Raw genomic sequence first — 24,479 nt, forward strand, 5'->3', positions numbered from 1 at the left:
CATAGTGACCCATAAATAAATTGACCTGGGATTTGGGGGTCAATTTTTGGGCATACATTTTTAGACATGAGTACATACAGTAAAAAAATGAAGTAAAGTTAAAATCAACACAGCACTCTGTAGACTGCTCTGCAAGCATTCACTACTATATATTACACTGGCCTGGATTCTACTGGTTTATCCCAACTACAGTCAATCAACTGACTCAGTTGTTCAATTGTAAGTCAGTGATGGGTCAATGGGGAATCTATAGCCTGTTGACTCAAAAGGTTTTACTTTAGTTGACACTAGCAACAGAATGCAATTCTTTATATTTTAATTGGCTTAATATGACATGCTAAGATGTAGTTAAACTCATACAAAAGTGGAATCCTATTGGTGGTCTCATCTAGAGTAATGAACCGAAATCCCATTGATTCAATAGTTCTGCTCTAATGGACACTAACAATAAAATGCAGTCCATTATATTTTATTTGATTTAATATTACATTCTATGCTATAGTTATACACAAGCCTATGGGAGTTATACTCCAATCTGGAGACCTTGTGGTCTTGGAGCTGCTGGCTTGGAATCAGAATGTCTCACTGAAGCAGACATTCCAGCACCGTACTGTACAGATGGATCTTTGAATAAAAGTTAATCATTCTACCTTTAAAATTTCTGCTGCAAGCACACATTAGCTAGAACAGATGGCAAAGTGCACATTAACAACTTTTAACATTCTTGATATACACAAAAAAAACACAAACCTGACGCAAAGATTTTTGAGATTTTTAAAAAATTAAACTCTGTGATTTAGAGTCCCTAGTTGATATCTTCCTCTAGAAAGTAACCTCTGTGTATGATGCGAGCATGCCTATCTTATTAATATGTAATAGATTATTTACAAACTACTAACCATATATATATATATATATATATATATATATAGAGAGAGAGAGAGAGAGAGAGAGAAGATAATATTCCATGGACCTTCCTGGCTACTGTAAATGCAGAAGAAATCATGCCCATGGCAGAGATGAACTCTATAATCTTTATGAAATAAGAATTGCAACATCATATTGTTATGTTGCAAACAGGTAGCAGTGTACAAATTGCCGCCATTTTTCTATAAGGATACTGTAAGACAACCTCCACCTCACCCCACCCATGATTTATCCCTTTGACACACATGGATACATTACAAGAAAGTGTGGTTTGGTACCTTCATAAGTACAGTAATAGAAGACATTAAATGCCTCTATTGCAGCTGGCCCCCTCTGTTTATATCCAAAAATCAAGTCTATCCACTCATGCAGATGTGCAGAGACATATTCTGATTCCTAAAACAGAATGAAAGAATATATTTCAGCCAGTGATTTCTTGAGAACTTATTACCAGCTTTGCTCTTTTAAAAAACAACAGATACAAAACACCAAATGACAAAATAATTCACTATTCAGAAGTTCAGTTTTTAAACAAAAGTATTACAGTACTTACCCATTTACTGAATGAGAATCATATATTCAAATGAGTCAGTATATAATATTCTAGTCTGAGCACATCTTTAATACATATATGTTTTGGGAAGTGTAAAAGGGAGGGGGGATTAAAATGTAGTGTTAGAAAATACAATGAGCCTGTAATCTGTCTAGGGGTAAATAGATGGAAAATAACCTTGAAAGAAAAATGGAAACATATTGAAGCTAGTATGAGAGATAAAATCTGATTCACTGGCTGCTTTTCATACTAGGAGGTAAGGCCCTCCATACCAATGTAGCAATTTATTTGTTTATATACTAGGCTTATATCCTATTTGCCTTCCCCAAATGAATTTCAAGACAGCCTGTAATAATATTAACAAAAAAGAAGAATTCCTTTAAAAGATAAATGAACAATATTAAAAGCAAATTAAAAACACATAATAAACACTTGATCTTAGCCAAAAGGCCGAGAAGCTAAAGATTTAGGTCAAGATTTAGATTTAGATCAAAATATCTGATTAGATCAATGGGAAAAAATTGGAAGAGATGATTTAACACACTCCAAATTATGGCTTAAAAGAGAATATGATAAAAATGCAATTCAGGTGGCACTGGAGTGGCATTTAACCCCACATATCTTGGCAAAAATGAATATGAATTGTAAAAATACATGTTGGAAATTTGAAAGGGAAGTTGGCACTTATTATCACTGCTGGTGGACTTGTTAAAAGGCACAAGAATTCTGGTCTAAAATCCACTCTTCCAGCTTAGAGATTTTAAAGACAGATTTGAATGAAGATCCAAAATTATATTTATTAAATATGGTTGAACAAGATCAAATTGAAAGGAAATATGGAAAGCTTCTATTTTACATGTCCTCTGCCGCTAGAACATTATATGCATCAAACTGGAAAAATACTTAAAATCCAACTATTGAGCAATGGTTACATAAACTATGGCGGGATACAGACCACCCAAAAAGGGCAGTCTCCCACCGCCCTGGTTTGCTGCGTGAAGGAGCTGCAGTGGACAAACTGCGCAGCTCCCTCGTGCAGCAAAAAGAACCCGCAAAAAGCGGGTTCTTTCTGCGGCATGGTTTGGATGGGACACCATAGGAGTCTGCAGATAAACGACTCTTGCCTTTTTGACAGAAAAGGCAAGATAAAAGTGTAAGTAGCAAATAAATAATAAATATCACTCCCTTGACTTTGAGCAGCTCCCACTTTGAATGGGAAAAGCCACTCAATACATTATATTTTTATAGTAAATATACATCATATTTTCATTTTTAAAATTCTAAAAAAGATTGAGAACTCTGGAAAGTGAAGGAATACTTATGTAAGCATGCAGTTTGCCTCTGTCACCTTCCCCCCCCCCCCATGTTTATATGATACATTGTACAGATGAGATTGCAAATTTGCAAACAAGAGTGCCAGAGGCATTTTCACAACATCTTTCAGCTAATTGCTTACATTGTTAATAATGCTAGGACTTCTGCCCAATTAAAACAGACAAAGACATGTTTATGTGGGATTGCCCTTGAGAAATATCTGGATAAAGTGCTTTATAAATCTTGCAGCTAAGTCTACACACTACTTCATATTCAGTGAGGAATATGAAGTGTAGCCTTCATCTCCACTCATGAAGACACTCTACCCTTGTTGGCCAATTATACTACATACATTTTCAGTTCTCTGTTTCCTCCAGCCAAGGAAGTGGGGCAATAGCTTACCAATGCTTTCCTGTGTTTATAAATGAAGTCCTCTGGGGAATGGGCCCATTTTGGGAGGACAACATCATTCACTACTTCTTTTGAGATCTGCAATTGACCCAAGTTGAAATCTGTAGAGTACAGATAAGACAATATGGTTTCCACGATTGATCGTACAAAACAAACAGGCACTTATGAGAAGTTGCTATTGCCAAGGCCAGATTGGGAGATGGGATCCACTTGGAACTTTATCACAAAAATTCATTTAAGAAAAAAATGATACAACAGAAGATTATACAGATAATGAACAATATAGCACAATTACTCTCTTTTTTGGTCCGGTCTGATTACTTATCCACCTTCTATGGGATCAGGACTCTATTCTAGCAGTTTACTTAAGCAGATAGATATAATCAAGTTTTCATCAGGAAAGCATGCCAAGAAAATTATGGTTTGTAGCCTGTTATTCATTTGGCTACACCTACTATTTTGATTCTCTAAGAACTCTGGGAAGTAGAAGAATTCTGGGATTAGCTCTTTCACATCATTTGGATTCTCCATGAGAGCTTGCCAGGTAGCAGAAATGGAATGGAACTGCCGATCAGCACAGTCAAATCTGTGGGGTAGGAAACACACAGGTATATCCTGAGAAGTTTTTGAATATCACCTCAAATTACATAGGTTAAGTTGTTCTTCATTTATATCTTATCTTTTCCCCTCAAACTGAAACTCAATGGCGTTTCTACATTACACTTAGATTTCGATGTTTATTGCATTTCAGTACAATGTAATGACCATACTCAGCATGTACTCCCCTCAATAAAGGACTTCATCATTCTCTCAAATGGAACAGCAAGAATGAACACCTGAAGTTGTGTACAGGCTCACCTAAACTGAAGGGTAAAATGGCTCACTCAGTAATTTTACTTAGGTCTCTATACACAAACGAGACTCTAAATCAGAGCAATGTGCCCATTATAAATCCTGTCTTGATAAACCACACATGGTGGGCAAATAGTCAATCCTTCTCTTGAAGCCACAAGACGTAGCCCTCTGTGCACATCTCCAGCAGTTTTTCCGTATCATTTAAATCAGGGGTGGGCCACTGTGGTAGGGCCACAGACCAATTTTCTGCCTCCAGGAACCCTCTTGAGGGGGATCAGACTATCATAAATGCCAGGAAAGGGGTGGGGTGTGAGGACTAGAATTGACTGGATGTCTGCTTCTGGTTTTGAATTTAAAAAAAATGTTAAACAGTTCTGAGGGATAAGTTTGCAACCATTTTAGAAGCTGAATTGCTACTCCTCAGCACTTTGAGGAGAAGCAATTCACCCATTTTATAGAAATAAAAATGGTGATCCAGAGAGCCACACAACCACACTTGGAGAGGCACACTTTCTCACTGCTGACTTAAAGTATTTATTTTGTGTGTACCATGCCAACTATAACAATGGAGCCAACAATCCCAACTGTTATTATTATTTTACAGTTCATTCCTATGAAAGTTAACTAACACTTCCTAGGAGTGTAGTGGAGTCTCCCTCCTTGGAGGTCTTCAAACGGAGGCTGGATGGCCATTTGTCGGGGATGCTTTGATCTGGATTTCCTGCATGGCAGGGGGTTGGACTGGATGGCCCTTGAGGTCTCTTTCAACTCTATGATTCTATGATTCTAAGAAGTAAGACCCAGTGTATCCAAAGGCATTTCATTCCTTGGTAGGGGAGGTTCTGATGGCATGTTTTTAAATTATTTTTTAATTTTTAGTTCTTCCCAGCAGCTCAGAATGGTGCACATTTCCCTCACAACTCTATGAGGCAGAATACAGTTAAGAATAAGAGCTCCAGCAGGAATGAGAGTGCTTTGAACAAGCATCTTCCTAATGTGAGGAATTCAAAACTAACTGTAAAGAACTTAAATTGGGATGGAGATGGAGAGAAAGGGACCATACAGACAGGCCAAAATAAAGCTGCTTCGAGTCACTTTGGAGGTATGCTGTTTAAATGACATATGCATCTTAAGAGGCCAGAAGCCTCAACAAAGCTGTGCTCCAGTCCTTGGGAATGGAGCATGGTTTCGGCGTGGCTTCTGGCCTCTTAGGACGCATGCAGCATTTAAACAGCATACCTCCAAAGTGACTCGAAGCAGCTTTATTTTGGCTTGTCTGTACGGGCCCAAAGTTACCCATTCTCCAAATCTGGGAGATACTAGTTGACAGCAGTAGACTGTGTCCCTACTATCTCTCAGCAGAGATCTGACATAACAAAGACCCTTTTCTTTTGAAGAACAGGCACCCTTCAAGAGAATCCCAAGTGAGCCAGATTCAGACCATCTGTAGGTTGGATTGGTCCTGTGGTTCAGAAGTCTGCCTCCCTGCTTTAACCAGCCTAGTTATCATTCTGTGTTTGGCATGGGAGTGCAATGTTATGCTAATATTCTAGCTGGCAATTTAGAAGAAATGCATTCCTGTTCTGTCAGAAGAAAGTGAATTTGGGGGAGGGGGGAAGAGGTGTTTTTGTTTTTATCAAAGGCTTTGTAAGACTTATGGCTTCCCTGCAATGTTAGTGGGGTGGTGGTAATATTTATCTGAAATCTCTGAGGACCCATCACAACACAACCATGTAACCTTCAGTTATTCAAGGTAGAGGAAAATAAAATATTCAAGAGAAGCGTGTTTCTCAGAAAGATGACAATTCAACCATAAAAGAGACTACAAGAATTAAGCCTTTTCCTATTTGTTCATGTCATACCTGCCACTCTGGAGCTGGATATGTAACGTGGTAAAAGGCTCTACTCGAATGAGGTAATGCATAACCCCAGCTGCATTGGAGTAGTGAGTGCCATAGTGGAACTTGTCAATAATTCCAAGAGGATCTTCAAAGTTCTCATACCTAAAAAGAGAGAAGTGAGGAGAATGAGAAAGCTTCCATTATTCTAAAACTGGCTGATTTTTTTTCCAGTGGCTGAAGGAGATGCTGAGATGGATGAGACAGAAACTTTAGAATCCCGTCCCCACCCATTTAGCTTGATATGTCCTATTGGTAGTAATGAAGACAGTCACACCAGCAGTACCTATGCTGAGGACTGGCCTTTTTACAGGGTTTTGCATTGGGTTTAATTTGGAAAACCTGACTAAATACACAGAATTGTAGAATCTTAAAAGCTGGAAGGAACCACAAGGCCATCTACTCCAACCTCCTGCCATGTAGAAATACACAACTAAAGCATTCCTGAAAGATGCTCAGAGAACCTCTGTTTAAAGACCTTCAAAGACAGATAGCGCACCACCCTCTGAGGCAGTCTATTCCACTTTCAGACAGCACTGAAAACAGTAAAAATGTTCCTCCAAATGATCAGGTGGAATCTCTTTTCTTGTAATTTGAATCCATTGGCTTGTTTCTGAGGCTGCATCTACACTGCAGAATTCATGCAGTTTGACACTGCTTTAACTGCTATGGTTCAATGTTATGGAATTCTGGGATCTGTAGTTTTGTGAGATATTTAGTCTCTGTCAGATAGCTCTGGTGACTCACCAAACTTTGTAATATGTAATACTTATTGCTTCACTACCATATTTTCCAGACAGTATCAGACTGGGCACAATTTTATATATATCATTCGACAGGCTAGATTCTTGGTGTAAATGGGTATGTGAATTCCAGAATTCCTGTAAAGCTACTTTTTAAAAAGCTTCTTCTGTTACTTTTAGTGACTGAAAGCAATTTGTTGTCATTATTCATTATGGTGCTTAAAGGAGTAACGCAGTGCGTTACCTGGTACATGACACATTGGTGTTTTGTTCTCTTAAAAAATACAATGGGTAAGGAAAGGAGATAACACTGAAGAACGTCTGTTGAAGAAACTATAAAAAAGTTCTTTAAAACTAAATTTAGAAAGTAATATTGTTACTTCCAAACTCTGGTGTATATTACACAAGGTCTAGGATGCCACCTGCCAGGTTTCTACAAAGCAGTCATGACCAAAGACAGTACAAAGTATCAGTAAGAAACTAGTTCCCAAAGAAAATGTGAATATTTGGTCTTTTTCCTTTATTGCTTACCTTCATGCTGCTTTGGGTCACAAAGTGTCTAAAAATAACCAGCATTATTCTTTCCCACCTACAGTGGGACCTTCCTTTATGCGGGGGATCGATTACGGACCCCCCTGCATAAGGGAAATATTGCGTATGCTAGAGCCCCATTAGAAGTAATGGGGCTTGTGCCCGCGGGGTGCGTGAGGGCTTTTACTGGCGCAGCTTCTAGCGTATTCTGGAAGTCATGTAAGGCGCACCTGTGTATGACGTGGGTGCACTGTATATCATTTTCATGAAGTTCTTTGCTATCAATAGAACCAGCATCAGTTATCGGAACAGAAACTAAAGGCAAACCAAAATATAATATGACAATATTGACTTAATACTTCTGAGTAATTAATTACTTTAAATAAAGTACCTTTCTTGTACAGCCTTGGCATTCTTTTCATTTGCCACACCAATGGGTTTGGACAAATCTCGGAATACTGCAGGATTATTCAGATCCAGTTCTTCAGAAGTGTAATCCCGTAGGATCCACGGAAACTTGAATAAGTGGGGGAAAGAGGTCTTATTAAAAATCTGCTATCTGTGGGTTTTTGGTTTTTGTAAAATGCTTATACTGAATCTTACTGAAACAATGGACAAAAAAACTTACTACAGGATATTGTGCAAGGTCATTGTAGGTTCGTCCTGCCATAGTATTTAACTGAATGAGGTAATCAAAGTTGGAAATCTCTCTGTTCACCCATTTCTAAAGATTAAACAAAAGCAATATTGAAGGTATTAATGAATAGGACAGGAAATCACACATCTAACCAGGAAATCACACATTTTATCACTGCATCAAGTAACCAACCAACCTACTACCTGACAAAATTAAGGGAATATACATTCCTTCATTTGGATTTTTATCCCACAATATTCAAACAATTCACAGTAGCCTATAGATTGAAGACAAAATCCCCAGCCTACAGCCAGATTTTCTGCTCTTGATTCAAACATGAGATATTTTGGATGAAACAGTTTCTCAATAAAAACACTGCAATTTAACCACAATGTCTGTCATCCAAGTACAGTAACTCTTGGAAATGAGGTTCGGGCTGTTAAGGTTTTTTAAAAACTATAAGAGGAAGCAAGATAATTCCTGATGTCACCAGGAGACATTGATTAAAAATAAAATTTCCAAACCATTCCTGGTAATATCATCCTACCTGGGTCAGTCCTGATGCTTTAAATAATTCTTGGGGAGATCTTGTCCCACTAATATTTGGAGAGCACAGTGAGAGGATTCGGCTATACACTTTATTTCTAGCCTACAAAAAAGAAGGTACACTGTGTGACTTGTCCAATAAAATACCAATAAATTGTATTCTGCACAGAATTGGCATTTATCCCTTATGGATCTTCTTCCTACAGGTGCACACAATACACATATCAATTTAGCCAAACATTTTCCCTTCCACTTTCTACAAAATATAAATAACTGCCTTTTAAAAAGGCCAATTCACAGAGTTTATTTATAAAACTATTTAGCTGCCAGCATAACAGCTTAACAATGATAAATGCATGTCTCTGGTGTTCTTTTTTACTCTCGTTTAAAAGAATAAATAAACCTTTAAAAGCTTTTTGAACATTTAGGATTACAAAAATTCATAGATCTTTATGCTTTACGCTATAACAGGATATAGCAGATCTGTTGCCTCTCCTTCTAAAGAGCTGAATTTCTGGGTGTACTATTAATTACAAAGATGCTAGAGAATGACATAAAATGTGGGAAACGCAGTCAAAATGCCTCTAAAAGGTCTAAAATGTCCTTTAAATGTGACTATAAACATGGCCAGAAAGCACTACTTGTTACATCAATAAAGTGATATAATTCACAATCTATGTGTTGCTTTTCAAATGTAACTTCTATAAATCACCATATAAAGGACAATATAAAGCCCCTTTAAGGAATTCACTGCAGGCAGACCATGTTATTTATAATTTATTATTTTCAAGCTCTGGCACAGAAGCATTCAACACCTGTCAGAGAATAATCAGATTCTGGAAACTATTTTTACACAAATAGTTTGTTCATTGGCTATCCAGTTGCGGTGTTAATACACATGATGAAACCAAGGTCCAAAACACACTGCAGAAATAATCCAGTTTGAGACCGCTTTAACTGCCCTGGCTCAATGCTAGGGAAATCAGGGATCTGTAGTTTGCCAAGACATTTAGCCTTCACTGTTAGAGAGCTCTGGTGCCACAACAAACTACAATTCCCAGGATTTCCTAGCGCTGAATCAGGCAGTTAAAGCAGTCTCAAAGTGGATTATTTCTGCAATTTTGGACCCTAGTCTTTTTTAAAAAACTTAACAGGCCCTGTTGCTCGTCATAGTGGGTACAACCAAGTAAGGTTTTGCAACCAACCCCAATACTCTGTAGACCATATCTGTATGATACATGGCTTTCAAGCATGTGTATTACATTCACATGTTAACAGTTTTATTCATGCTTTTTTTAAAAATTAAAACAACAACTGAGGTACACCTAACAGTTCTAGGCCTAAATTTGGTTGTTAGTCCAAACTAAAATAGAATAGATCCACCGAATCAATAGAAATTTGGTACATCAGCACATCTGTAATCTCTATTGTTTCAGGAGGTCTGCTCTGTTAAGAACTAACATTTGCACTTGGGGTATAATGAGAGAAAAGGTCTTTAGCTGCTCCATCATCACATGTTCTGTGTGCCTTTTTAAAAAAGCACTACCAGGAATGTTTTTGATCTGTACAGCTGAGTAGACACCGAGTTGACATTCACTAAGGCTATATCCACACTGTAGGAATAATCCAGGTTTAACTTCAATGTTATGGAATCCTGGGAACTGTAGTTTCGTGGGACATTTAGACTTATCTGTCAGAGAACTCTGGTGCCACAACAAACTATAATTACCAGAATTCCATAGCACTGAGCCAAGTGGCATCAACCTGGATTATTTCTGCAGTGCAGATGCAACCTAGGAGGCAATCTCTAGAAGTAACCTAAAAGTTTTAGGAATTTTACTCTTGAGTATTGTGCATGACGATCCTTTAAAAATACATACCTCCTTTTTAAAGTTAAGGAAGTAGTTAGTTTGGTCAATAAAGAAGATCTCCAAGGCTGATCTCCTTAAATTATAGCGACGCAAGTGAACCTCTCGAATTTGAGAAAGAGGCCATTTAAAATCAAAACCTATACCTGGAGAGAGAAGAATTTCAATTATTATTCTGAAATATGTTAAGCAACTACACATATACTGCTATCATAAGGGGCAAGGAAGCCTGGTTCAATGGTTCAGAAAAGAAAATATGTCCATAATGATCTTGTAATATAATCTGAACCATAAATCCCTGCAATTTAATGACCATAGTCCATTAAACCCCAGATCTCCTCAACTTTGCATTCCCCAATCTTCAACCAGAACATCTATATGAATTGTGGATGATAGGAACTGTTGTCTAGGGGTACATCTACATTGTAGAAATAATATAGTTTGACACCATTTTAAGTATTATAGCCCCATCCTAGGGAATCCTGGGATTTGTAGTTTCAAATCTTTAGCCTTCTCTGCCAAAGAGTGATGGTGCCACACCAAACTACAAATTCCAGGATTCTGTAAGATGGAGTCACAACAGTTAAAGTGGTGTTAAAATACATTATTTCTACAGTGTAGATGCACTCCTCGTTATCTGGAAGGCACTTCAGTGGACAGAAATGAGTTATAGCTCAACCTCTGAACTATAACACGTTAGGTGCAACTGCCTAACACAAAAGTTGGGGGGGGGGGGGCTGAGCATGTCTGCATCTGCATATTTAAATAACACAATGGTAGATGCATATACATACTCTCCTCCCTGTAAATCAACAGTTGTCGGTATCCCTGATCTACATACATGTTGCACAAGCTCACTGGCACATCTCAAATGCCTCTTCCTGTACCAGTATAAATTTCCATGTGTGGTACTACTGGGGAAAGATCAGAGTAATTAACTAAATTCTATGTATAATATTTTGCCATGGAATTTTATTTAATTCTGAAATAAAGTTTACAATGCAGGCAACACAAAGAACACTGATAGTACCTCAAACTTCCTATTGCTGAGCAGATTCTCTTGACAATAACTTAGCATTAGGCTGAGTTGCTGCCCATACTTTCCCCCCATGTAATGCAGGATTGTAGCCAAATGTCTAAACTATCTTTAAATAATATGTTTCATTGCAACTATATTCAAAACTTGACATGGGGTTACCAAACTGACTTTATAGTGCTGTATGATACAAAGAAAGTCTATCCAAGACCTTACCTTCTTCTTTCTCAATGCTTCCATCATAAAAATAAATATGTTGGGTAGTGACCTCCAGTTTGCCAGGTATTATATTAATTATTGTAATAAGTTCACAGTCTTCAGAGAGCACTAGTTTTTCTTTCTGACTCTGTTCTTCTTTCTCATCTCTGCAACAACAATACAAGATGATAATCTGAGTTCCAAAAATGGGAAGAACAAGGCTAAGGCGCGTTACAGAGCGCCCAAGAAGGGCGCTCTGCCGCCACCACCGCTTGCTACGTCCAGGAACTGCAGTGGCCAAACCGCACAGTTCCTGGGCGCAGCAAGAAAGAAGCGCTGAAATGGGGCTTCTTTCTGCAACCCGGAAGTGGCGTCGCGAGGCACTAGTCGCGCACTCGCGGCATCACTTCTGCCGCGTGACATCCGGACGCTATGCGTCTGCGATGTCAAAATGGCGCCCCCCGTGTGGATGAGCACCGCCATTTTGTACGGACTCGGTCCGTATTAGGGTTGAGGGGCATCCGGAAGGGACGCCCCTTCTCAACCCTAACATGCCCCTTCCTAACCCTAATACGCCCCTTTGGCGCGTCTGTAACACGCCTAAGTATCTTTAAGCACATTTTATGAAAACACTCAAATCCACCCTGGCCAATGATAACATTACAGCTCTGGTCACGTAACTGAAGGTAAAAGCTGAGAAGGGTGCTCCCTGACTAAACTTTCAATGTTTAACCATTCTACATCAGTCATGGAATTTCAAGACAATGTTATTTTCCCTTTATAATCCTACTGTTTCCCCAGTTTCTTCCTTCTTTTTTTTTCTCTTATAGAAAAACTGTTAAAAAGACGATAGCTGCACAATGACTTTGGATGGTAGAGCAAAGAGGCCTCCATTTGGAAGTGCACTTTGTCTGGAAAAAAGATCTCATCTCCAACCTTAATCATAGTTAATCAACCGTAACCAAGTCTACCAATCTTGCAATTAGCACTAATCATGATCTACCCTTAACCAGGATTCTCTAACCATCCTCAGATCTTGCTTGAGAGGAAACTTGGTTAGCACCAGATATAGCTAAGTTGGGTCAGGTACTTTCTTTAACTATAGTGAAGGTGGGAAGGAGAATGTCATTCTAAGAAGAACGACGCTACCGTAAAGGAGGATGTGATCCCGGGCTCAGCTCTTTGCTAAGGTTAAAGGATTTGTGATAATATACCTGTTTTCTAGATAACTTGACAGAATGCATTAATGCATGAAAACTAGCAGGATTACCGTAAACCCTTTTGGTACAAGATGAATGCATACTGCACCACATGGAAATAGCTGCAGTGTAAAATGAGCAGACTCCCTCTTCAACTGCAACTCCCAAAATGCAGATAGGAGAGAGGTAGGGCTGTAATGGTGGAGCCAGTGGTTTGGTATCTCTCTCTTATACTCCTTACAATGAATAACTGCAGAACTGAGTGCCAAAATATGGCTTACATTAGGATGCAACCAGGATATATATGCTTCAACAGGCACTGTAACGTGTTCCTGATAAAAGTTTGCACCTTTGCCTGATAATACCACCTAATACCTTATTGCAAATTGTTAATGTTAATAGGTTGTTTTTTTTAAATTGAAAACAATGTTATGGAGTAGGATGTTGCAAAAATTCCTACTCAGAAGATACAACTTCATTCTTATCCTGCAATGTTAAGTATACCATGGTCTCTCTTTTTTCCCTCTCTCTCCAGACAATATTTCTATAAAATGACATGGTAATTTCTACATTTTGCTAACACCTTCTCAAGTTGAATCTCATATCCGGGAGCCAACAGTAATTTTAAATACTGATTGATTGGATCTATAGCCCACCTTTCTCCTCGATTGGGATCCAAGGCACCAACTAAGAAAATTTTGAAAAGCATTTTATGATAAATGACACAGTAAAATTATGTTGAAATCAAATTAAGATACTAAGCATGTCTAGCCAACAAGTATTAAGTTGCTCTTTGGATGCTGGCCCTTGGTTTCCCATCCCACACTACATACATGTTTGCACTGGATGCTGGATCTTCATCTGGCAGTTCAAGGATATCATCCTCCATATCACTGACTTTCACTTGCTTCACAGCTTCCAGGAGCAAAGTCTCACTTGACAATGGCATTTGCTGCACCCCTTTTGAGATAAAGCAAGGTTTCCAGGTAAACAAAGTCAAATCTCTTTCATTAGAGGATGTACCAGTGAATGAAGTAACTGCATAAAGACACAGCTGTTCCCTTCCACCATTCTGCCTATACCAAATTTCCACTAAGTCACATAAGGAATTTCTACCACAAGGTGCAGTGCTGACCCTACTAACGTAACAGTGACATATTCAAGCCTTTTAGTCCAAATCTCAAGTCAAATCTTAAGTCCTTGCAAGTTACTTTCAGGTTGAGTCTTAAGTTGAATCTCATATCTGGGAGCCAACATTATCAGAAAAAAAGGAGGTGGTGCATGCTTCTCAGAGTGGAACAGCAAACGTGTTAAGCAACAGGCTTGAGGTCTGCTTGGCAGCCTGTCTTTGCTGCACATCAGAAGAGCCTTCTAAAGCTTTTCAAAAGCTTTGGAACAATCATTCCACCTCAAGCCTGTTGCCTCAAGCCTGCTGAGTCAAGTTGAGTCAGTGTGTCACTTACTGCTGAGTCAAGTCCAAGTTGAGTAATTGAAGTGATCTGAGTCCAATTTGAATCCAAGTCAACTGACATGAGTCTACATCACTGCGACTTAGATAGCTTACCAAAGGACAAATTCACGGAGGAAGAGACAAATTCACAGAGGAGGGGGTTATCAATGGCTAAATGTCATCATGATGGCTTTGAGTGTTAATTGCTAAGAAATATCAGAGGAGGATGTTATTCCACATGTCTCCTGCTTTGGCAAAATGATGGATTAGATAAACCATTAGTCTGTTCTATCACGTTCTTCTGCTTGCCATGTCCTTAGCTGAATTACAATGCAATACATTTTACATGAAAATAGGCTGATTTCCTCAGAAAGTGGGAAAGTATATTTTAGACAAGTACAATAACACAATTGCCTGACACTGAAAAGATTCAGAATACTAACATTACTAGATAAATACACCAGCTGTAATATCTTACCTAGATTGTCCCTGAGGGCACTGGCCTCCTGGTGAGAATTGAAATTGTAATTCTGTACTAATTTTAGCCTCATTCGTGAGTAATTTTCCACATTTGAAATTTTCCAGTGAGTATTATTTGGTTTCCTGATGAAAATAATAACCACAAAATAAACTAAAGTACACCATACAAAATTAACTTCTAGAAGAGTTTATACTGAAAAGTCATGATAGAAACAAACAAATGACATTATTTTACTGCAGATAGGTTTCAAAGTTCCAGACAAGATTATTTATCTGAACCTAAATCCAATTATTAATTCCTACTAAGGCAGACACATTGACTCAATGGGTCTTTCACTGATGTTAACTTACTAAGGGCCAAAATAGATGGCCCAGTAAAGCCAGCTTGTAACTGGCTTGGGGGTGTTGCATTTAGACACACCATGTTCCCAACTTGCCTGGACACCACCTTGGTGATTACACACCGGCCAGCTTCCAGGCTATTCAGGGGCATGGCATTTAGACACTATTTGCCCCAGAGCAGGCGAAAAATTGGCTCCAGCAGCAAAGGGGCGGCTTTTTTCTACCACAAATAGGAACAGATTTTTTTTCTGCTCCTATTTGGGGTGGAAGCTGGCTGGATTGGAGCCATAGCATGCAGTTGCTAAGATTCTGGGAGCTGAAGTCCATAATCCCTTATAGAACACAGTTTGGGAACCACTGACATATAGTATGCAGATATGCAAAGCCCCTGCCTCAGCAAGCCATTGCAGGTTGAGTATCTTTTATCCAAAATGCTTGGGACCAGAATTGTCTTGGATATTGGATTATTTTGGATTATGAAATATCTGTATTTGCATATATATACATGTGAGGTATCTTGGATAAGGTAAGGGAGACTCAACCTGTACTTGTACAGGAATGGCTTCTCCACAGAATCTTCTCACACTACTCCAATAAAATGGGAAGTATACAAGGATTGGGAAAAAGGTGGTCACTTCCCACATTACTAGCATCCACCCAGGCGGGAGTGGGCAATGACCACGTGTAGAATTCAATAAGCAACTGATACAGTGCTGACAATGCTGTGCCTACATACAGATACAGAACCACGACATCATCTGCAGAAATAATCTGTGGGGTCCTCTTGAGGTCTTGGCAGATTATGTCAGCATTATATCAAAACATTTTGAGTTTGATCCTACAGGACTCCAGGTTGATTCAGCCTTCCATCCTTTGGTATATCAGTAGAATGAGTCCACAGCTTGTTGAGGGCAATTGACTAACACAGTGTAAACCATTTAGAGAGTGCTCAGCACTATAAAGCAGTATAGAAATGTAAGTGCTATTGCCATTGCCATATTGTATCTGTCAACACTATATCTGCCGTTTCAGGTTACGTTGACTAAAAGACTGTATCGCTAGTTAATTTGTCAAACTCACAGAGAACAAACCAAGTCAATATGAGATGATGTCTGACAAAGCAAGAGAAAATAGCACCTTTTCCTACCTTTCAGCCCATGGGCCCTGTTCACAAGTGAGGTAGAGTTTGGTGGCCCTCCACTGCCTCAGAGTTGCTGTGTGTTGGTTATTCAGCTGTTTCAGCATGCTATTGTATCGCATATTTTCCTGCCGTGCCTTTCGGTTAAATGGCTCCACAAAAAACTCCTACAGTGAAATGTTGTAAATTAAGCTGACAGAATTCTAAGTGCTAGTGAGGTTATACAAGAGCACTTACCAAAAGCACAGCAAAACAAAAACTTTTACACAAGCATCCATTTTAAATAACTCCAACAACAACCTAAATTAAAGCAGAATCAATATTATTCACTGAGTACAGTAGCCAGAAAAAAGACCTACTTGGACATTTGCCAGCAACCTCAAAATCAAAGATATCCCAGGCAAGTCCTTGCATGAAAGATGAAGGCAGAGATATGTGGCCCTCCAGATATGTTTGGCTGTAATTGGCTATGTTGCCTAGCAAATTAAAGTCTAAGAACAACTGAAGGGCCATATAGATTAGGACTGAATGATCCGCATGCAGGAGTGAACAGAACTACATCATCTGGACTAGAGATATGATTCCTTTCTATGTGATTTTATTATCTATCAGATACTGACCCAAGGAGGATGTTTGCACACACAGCAATGTCAGAATTCAGTCTTGGAGAAGCCCATCCCAGACTGATGCCACTACACTTAGATCAGACAAGAATCCTTGGGTCAGGCAATGACCCTGTTGGAAAGACCTCTGAAAAATTCACTCTCTGCTTCTGAAACATCATGATTCTACCTGGAACTTGAGCTTGCTTTCTCCTCGCTCCCGCTCTCGCTTATGGATGTTCACCATCAGTGCCTCATAGCAATCCTTCCAAAACACTGCCATATGTTCATGGCCATCACTGAAAGTGCTGAGTTCATACTGCTTCATATTTGGAATAATCTGATGTACAAAAGGCAAAGAAGGTTAAAACAATTTTTCTGCTGCAAGAAAAGAAAAGCACAAATGTCTGTGTGTGGGGGGGGGACATCACAACTTACATATTTATCGATGTAAACCTGCCATTCGTCAGTGCTGCAATAATCCTGGAAGTCCTCAAAAAAGGAAGGGCTTCCATTAGTAGAAGGCAGGGATGGCAAGTGCAAGTTCATGAACAGAAGGTCATATATTTTGGATATAAGAGTTCGAACAAGAGGGATCAAGAAGGAATAGGTTTCTGTCTTTTCTCTAATAGATCTCCTCAGGATACCTTCCAACTGGCCCAGGAGGTAGCAGGACTCTGCTTGGTTGTCAAGTACTTTGGTCTGAAGAAGGGTGTTGAGTTTGGCTGCAGCCATAGCACAAACCTGGAAAGCAAGAAGAAAATAAAGAGAAACCCATATTCCTAACAAACAAGCTGTACAAATTCCTGCAAAGCTATTTCAGGGTGGACAATTATGGCCCTCTAAATGTTGTTGGGCTGCAGCACCAACCAGCATAGCCAATGGAGAGGAAATATGGGTGGTGCACTCCAAAACATCTGAAGAGACACAGCTGCCCATCTTGGTGTATAATCAAGATATAGTTTCAAATAGTCTTCTATCTTGGGAAAATCTGTTGATCTTCAGCAAGGTTATTGAATCATATGTCAACTGTCATATGACAAGAGCAAAAGTTTGGAAGTACAGGATACTGTTTGAAAAAAACGTGTTACTACAAACTGTCACACATCTTCTATTGGACACCTTCTTTTATTACAAAGTTCCTGGCAACTCAAAGAAATAACCTTATAACAAACCATGGGGGCCCTAGTTTATCTTGATATGTGAAGTGAGCTTTAAAAAGAAGTAGCATAAAGGCTGTATTTACCATTCTAAAGAAATCCTGATTTCCTTTTGGATTCAAATACTGGAAACTATGGCCTGTTACAGACAGCCAAAATAAAGCTGCTTTGAGTCACAGTGAAGGTATGGTGTTTCAATGATGCATGTGTCCTAAGAGTCCAGAAGCCACACAAAGCCATGTTCCAGTCCTTAGGGCTGGAGCGTGGCTTTGGTGCGACTTCTGGATGCATGCATCATTGAAACACCATACCTCCACTGTGACTCAAAGCAGCTTCATTTTGGCTGTCTGTAACAGGCCTATGCTTTATCCAAACCACACTTCCTGAAAATCAGAGACTACCAGTAACTGTGGCTTGTTCCATATTTTAAATCGAAATCTCTAATTGTGCATAAAGGAAGAGAAAAGACAATGGAGGAATGCACAAGTCTGAGTTTTTATCACAATTAAGCTCAGACCTTCCCACTTCTAAGTCTCATTTTCTAACTGCTGTATTACATAAGCTCTGGATGTTATCTCTGTTTCTTTTGGTAGCTGCATATTACATCACATGACTGACAAAACAACAAACCTGTAAATTATCCTGTCCAATGAACCCAAGAAGCAGCTGGATCTGTACTTGGGAGAGCTTCACATACTCTGGGCCAGATGAGTACCAGACTGACAAAGTGTCCATGAGAGTGACCAGCTCTTCCAAAAGCTGTATGAAAGAATATTCAGAAGTCAGGGGAAAAGTGAAAATAGCTAAAGGCTTCAAAAACAGTAAGAGAGCAATTACATATATGGTCCTTGAGAAAACAAGGTAAGTCATGTTCAATTTAACATCACTGAATTATCAAAAAATCAGAAGAGCTGAGAAACAAACAAATGGGCATTATTATCTGAACAGTGATTTTTGCACAGTGTTATTGCAGCACCTATATTCATTATTGGTCTACATATAAAATTAAAGTATGTTTCATATATACCTTATACACATAGCCTGAACATAATTTGCACACAATATTTTAAATAATTTGAACCATCAGAAAGCAAAGGTGTCATTATCTCAGCTACACATATGGGCAATTTTAGATTTGGGAGTATTTCAGATTTCAGTTTTCCAGATAAGGAATACTCAGCCTATATTGCACTTTGTTCTAATTTAGAAGTCATCTTGAGTCCTAGTTTTTTTGGGAAGGGATAGGTATGTATAAAATTTATAATAAGAATACAAGTAATTCACACAATGGGGGAGGGGGGAGATGCCTACTAGGACTTTCTGTTCCATTTCCACATTTTCACGCTGTGGAGGAATGGGGTGGGCTTTTACTTTAGTGCTTTGATTCTATAGCCTGGTCAATTCTTGAAGGGTCAGAGAACTGTTTAAATGCTCCTATTTGCCATTCTCCTGCTCCTTTTCCAAGGGAGAAAGTGTGCATGCACCTGAAACCTTAGGGGCCCCTGGGATTCTTCACTTCAGACCAAAAAGCACCAGAGAAGGAGGAATATAGTGGTAAGTTCTTCTCTGCCACAATCACTCACTTGCATCCATTAATCGCCATTTTATTTTGTAAAAAAAGTATCAAACACAAGTGACTTGAGCAAATGTAACTGATGAGCCCTAAGTCAACTAGATACCACATTAAGACACCGACCTCTTCCTAAACTTTCCTAGAAGTCTCTATACAGTACTAGCTGGAGTTCAAAGACTGCATTTATAAACTAACATCACACTAAAACAGAGTGAGGCAACACCTAACATCATTGTGATGTAAATTAACTTCCAGATTTGTCAATTTATTTATGAAACAGAATTGTTGACTCAGATGGCATACAGTACAAGCCTGTATCTTTGGGATCAATACCTGTGTTTTTATGTACCCACATCCAAAATAAATGTTCTTTCTAGCCATTTTCTAGGTCCTCCAGTATGGTATGCTCCAAGAAGAAGTTGACTACGAGTCACACTGGAAGAGCTAGAAATGCCTAGAGGTGTTCTCTCTATAGTCAACATCTGCTGGAAGTCATTCATTTCAGTAGGGTTCAGTATTATCTACGGTTTCATGTTTCCACAGCAAGTCCTGGAGCATATCCCCTATGGGTAAAGGAGTTGTACTGTTTTTAAACCCAAGTAACATTTTAAATATTAGAAATAAATTTCCTTAATAATATTGTCAAAATCAGCCATAAATTTAAAATATGTTTTCCCTTTTAGAACATTCAAAACAGCAGAAAATGGGTCCAGATAAAACATCTGCTGGCAACCCTTCACATGGGAATCGAAATCTAAATTAATAATTGCAACACTTCACAGAATGCTACAGAAATGATTAGCTAAACAAATAAGTAATTGTCTGTATTCATCCAAAATTGATATTCATATTTTTCTGACCAATTGCTTCTTTATAATCATGTACTTCTACTTTCAAGCTGGAAGATGACAATGGAAGTCATAGTTCTCAAATAGCTTTCTATATGGCTTCATCCATACCTTTTCTGTCCAGAGACTTGAATTCACAAGACCTTCTGCTTGCAGGAAATCTTGCACCATAAGCAGCAGCCAGAAGGCATTTTCTGCATATGCTGGGAGGGATTTGGCATCTCTGTTGTCAGTGACTGCCCATTCCAGCATCTTCTCTAGCAAACTAGGTTAAAAAAGAATAGATGGCTACAAAATCAACAACTATTATAGATTCTAATTAAGTGCAGAGGAACAAGCAAGGATTTATAATTACACAACTATCCACTTCAGATCAACTCAGCCGCAAAGTCAGACACTATAAAATATCTTTCAGTCACACAGAAACAGCATTCTAATTATGTTATTGAGGGGAGGGCAATTGGTTAAGGAAGGCATATAGGGATCACATTGGTCTCTCATGCCACAAGCCTGAAAAATAACTGAATTTTTTTTGTCCTTAAGTTTCTCCAGTCCCCAGGAAGGGGCACAAAAAATAATTTCACCACATTTTTGTCACCCTCAGGGCCAATTTAGGCCCAGGAGAGATCATTTTTCCAACGGGAAATGAGACAGAGGTCAACTTCTAGGTAACTTCCTGCTAGAAATAATTGCCTTAGTGACATTGTCGGACAAAATATTGCCCACAAACTTTATTTTTCCTACCCATGCATTATTAGATGAAGTTGAATAACTAATTATACCTTGTTTTGCAGAATACAAAGACTTGCTATACTGAGTCTGGACTTGTCATGAGAAAGTGAAATTCCATTCTGCTTCTGGTGATGCAAGGGCTGAGATCTGATTTTAATTTATCAATCCTCACTCTGTCATCCCCCTCAAAAGCTAAGCTCAGGGAGGGGGTCTGTACAAGGTTGGCAGGGGGTTGGACTGGATGGCCCTTGTGGTCTCTTCCAACTGTACGATTCTATGATTCTAAGGTGGAATTTGTGAATCCAGAGGAAAGGAGAAGCAGAAAAATCATTCAGATTCCAGTGGATTTCAGTCCCTTCTGCAGACCCAAGGGTACTTGTGGATTCAACCCTTTATTTCATATTTTAGTATAAAAGAATCAGTTAAGAACTTCGTCAGGGCTAAGCCCTTAAAAGATGGCACATACCAAATGTATATAAGTAACATTTTCAACTTACTTGAGTTTTATTTCATCGGATGGTCGCAATAGCTCATTGGATATCCCCAGTTTGGTGAGAGCTGAGAAAACTTGTCCCCTCTCAATCCAAGCAGCAGCATCAGACCTTTCTATGCCTTTCCACATCACACAGAGCAGAACGTCTGTGAGCAACTGTACAAGATCATCTTCGCATGCCTCCAAGAAACAGTCATGCATTTTGCAGGATTAGAATATTTTCCAAAAGGCATCTTGCTCACTCCACTTTACATCAATTTGTTTATTAATGGCACATTTCATCACCTTGCATATGCATAGAAGCGCATAAACCCTTGTAACTGAAAACTGTGTTAATATTTATTTTAAAATTAAAATTATTTATTGTTTATTTTAAAATGTATAGGCTACTTTTGGGGCCAACAGGGCCCTCAAGCAGCATACAATTATATTACAAGGAAAACTTGGATTCAGATATGAACTGGGTAGCAGAAAAGTGCAAAATGTAATAGAGCAAATGAAAAAGAAAAAAGATTTCAAACTAAGATTTGGATCTTGGAGAGTTATAGTAGCTCAACTATATATTTTCAGAGAGAGCAGATTATCTAGCCACACTGTAACTTGACTTCATGTTTGGGTTTGGTACTGAAATGGCTTTGATTGCCATGAAAGATGATTACTGCCTGTTAGGAGAGAGACAGAAAATATTCCTTGCTCTCTCAGCAAAATTTAGTATCACCATCAATCACAATATTATACTGGATTCAGTGTAGGTTGGGGTTTGGAGGCACAATGACATACAGGTTCCTTTAACACCCTTAATAACTTTGGACCCAAATATCTGCAGGAGTATCTCTCCCTATACCATCAGAAGAGGCTCTTCTCCACATTGTCTGACAAAAAGAGGAAGAACCTTCTGGGTTATGGCATCCCTATTATAGAATACCCTTCTCGTAAAGATGAAATTGGTGCCAACATTGCAATTGTTCAACCACTGTTCACAACCTGTTTATTTGCCTGAGTATTTAATTAGCTAGAGCTGCATGTTTCTATCACATTTGCTGCTTTGCTTTGTTTTTAAGGACACATTTGACTTTTCATTGTTTTAATTACTTATTTTTGTTTAACTCTTTTTTTACAACATCCTTAAGGAGGAAAAGCTATTTATTTATTTATTGGTTGGTTGTTGTTTTACATTAATTAATTCAAGCAGCAATGTGATTCTCTTCCTGCTCCTCTTCCTCCTTGAAAACGATGGTTATTAAACAAACAACAAAACCACCCTGTTGTGTGAGCTGGAGTTGGATGGGTGTCTGATTCCAATTTTTAAAAAAAGAAACATAAAACTAATTTTAAAAAACAGCAACACAAAAGCAAAGCAAACGTACCTCATGAATTTCAAATAACGAAAGTTCAGTGGAGAATGCCACCTCCTCCACAGCGCCTGGTTCTTTGTCAAGCTGCCCAGAAAATGTCTTAGTATGATCACTGGGTGAAGGGGTGCTAGGCAAGCTGTCTGCCATCTGGCTCCCATTATCACCCATTTCATAGGAATCAACACTTGACAGGTCTAAACTCAAGTGTGAAGGATTCTTTTGCCATAACTCTTCTTGGTCCTCAGGTCTGAACGACATCTCTGCCAGGGAGCTATCTTCAAGCACTGACACAGATTTGCTATCTTCTAAGCTCCAATGGTCACACGAACCATTAACAGATGCAAAACTGGTACCATCTTCCCCATCTGCCTTAGAAGAATAGCGTTTCTGATGATCTTTGGCAGAAGTTCGCTTTTCATCCTCTCTAGCACAATCACTTTTGTAGTCCCTCACACCATTTCTGACGTCAGCGTTCTCTTTTAAGAAGAGTCTTGTCAACGTCTCCTGCCAGCCAAGCTGCTGAGAAATCTGTTGCGCTGCATCTTGCTGGGAATGTAGAATTTGCAAAAGCTGCAGAAAGCATAAGAAGACAAGCTGAAGACCCATACATTGTGCACCATGCAATGACTTCTTGTTAGTTTTTATTTCTGCTTCCTGAACGTATTCACTCTGTAAGAATAACTGTAATTCCTCTCTGTAGATCAGGAAACCAGTTTGCCTGGGAAAGGACCACTAAAAGTGTTAAGCCATGTATTACTAGACAAATCAACTAGATAATTTATGATGTACATATTATCTGAATCCCAGTTCAGTAAACAACAATTAGGTTGCACCCACTGAAAACAATGGGACTTAAGTTAGCAATGACCTTTTTTAATCACTGTATTGATTTCAGTGCATCTGTATGAGAATTGTGAATCATGAGGTCCTCTGGATGTTGTTGGTCTACAACCTCTAGCATTCCTCACAGTGTAGGACTGCTGGGTCATGCAGTCCAGCAACAACTGCAGATATATGATTCCTACTTCTCCTCTATACACCAAGTATGATTAGGCTGGATTTCAATCCAATGGGGCTGGTTTGTTGCCTACAAAGTGATGTTACTAAGCATACCTGTATCATACATTCTGTAAAAATTTCAGCCCCAAATACAAAAGAGACTGACAAAAGCAACTGAACAGATTTTAGGATATGGCATTTTAGAGAAGAGCCAAACAACATGCAATCCTCCAGGTGCTGTTGGACTGCAGCTCCCATCAGCCTTGCCTAAGATAGTTAATGATAAGGGGGAAGCTGGAAATTACAGCCCAGCAACAAGTGGAAGGCTGCACTCTTCTTACTCCATTTGCTCAGATATAAAGAGTGTTCCACAGGACAAATTTACACAGCTATTTTGATGCTATTTTTTTCAATAGGCAAGTCCACCAATAGAAGTACCATCACAAAGAAACGAACAGCAAAGTGAGTTAGCATTAACTCTGGGCCCAAACAGACAGGCCAAAATAAAGCTGCTTCGGGTCACTTTGGAGGTGTTTAAATGACACACACATCTTAAGAGGCCAGAAGCTGCGCCAAAGCTGCACTCCAGTC

At 38.9% G+C, this 24,479-nt stretch overlaps 1 protein-coding gene across 1 annotated transcript in view; it reads right to left on the minus strand.

Annotated features, from left to right (window-relative positions):
- Positions 1-24,479, minus strand: part of LOC149313575 (neurobeachin-like protein 1) — a 120,287-nt gene that overhangs the window by 17,954 nt on the left and 77,854 nt on the right. Inside the window, exons 26-43 of the mRNA XM_089519364.1 lie at positions 22,902-23,459; positions 21,539-21,714; positions 20,421-20,574; positions 18,519-18,647; positions 17,167-17,472; positions 16,919-17,068; positions 16,136-16,293; positions 14,645-14,769; positions 13,550-13,676; positions 11,536-11,684; positions 10,296-10,429; positions 8,417-8,518; positions 7,861-7,956; positions 7,624-7,748; positions 5,923-6,063; positions 3,661-3,791; positions 3,197-3,306; positions 1,206-1,323 (exon numbers count right to left, since the gene is read on the minus strand). Coding sequence (XP_089375490.1) covers positions 1,206-1,323; positions 3,197-3,306; positions 3,661-3,791; positions 5,923-6,063; positions 7,624-7,748; positions 7,861-7,956; positions 8,417-8,518; positions 10,296-10,429; positions 11,536-11,684; positions 13,550-13,676; positions 14,645-14,769; positions 16,136-16,293; positions 16,919-17,068; positions 17,167-17,472; positions 18,519-18,647; positions 20,421-20,574; positions 21,539-21,714; positions 22,902-23,459 — 2,989 coding nt within the window. The remainder of the gene's footprint in view (positions 1-1,205; positions 1,324-3,196; positions 3,307-3,660; positions 3,792-5,922; positions 6,064-7,623; positions 7,749-7,860; positions 7,957-8,416; positions 8,519-10,295; positions 10,430-11,535; positions 11,685-13,549; positions 13,677-14,644; positions 14,770-16,135; positions 16,294-16,918; positions 17,069-17,166; positions 17,473-18,518; positions 18,648-20,420; positions 20,575-21,538; positions 21,715-22,901; positions 23,460-24,479) is intronic.

This window comes from Sceloporus occidentalis, unplaced genomic scaffold (assembly GCF_023333645.1).
Source record: "Sceloporus occidentalis isolate IW3139 unplaced genomic scaffold, rSceOcc1.0.p SCAF_4, whole genome shotgun sequence".
NCBI lineage: Eukaryota > Metazoa > Chordata > Lepidosauria > Squamata > Phrynosomatidae > Sceloporus > Sceloporus occidentalis.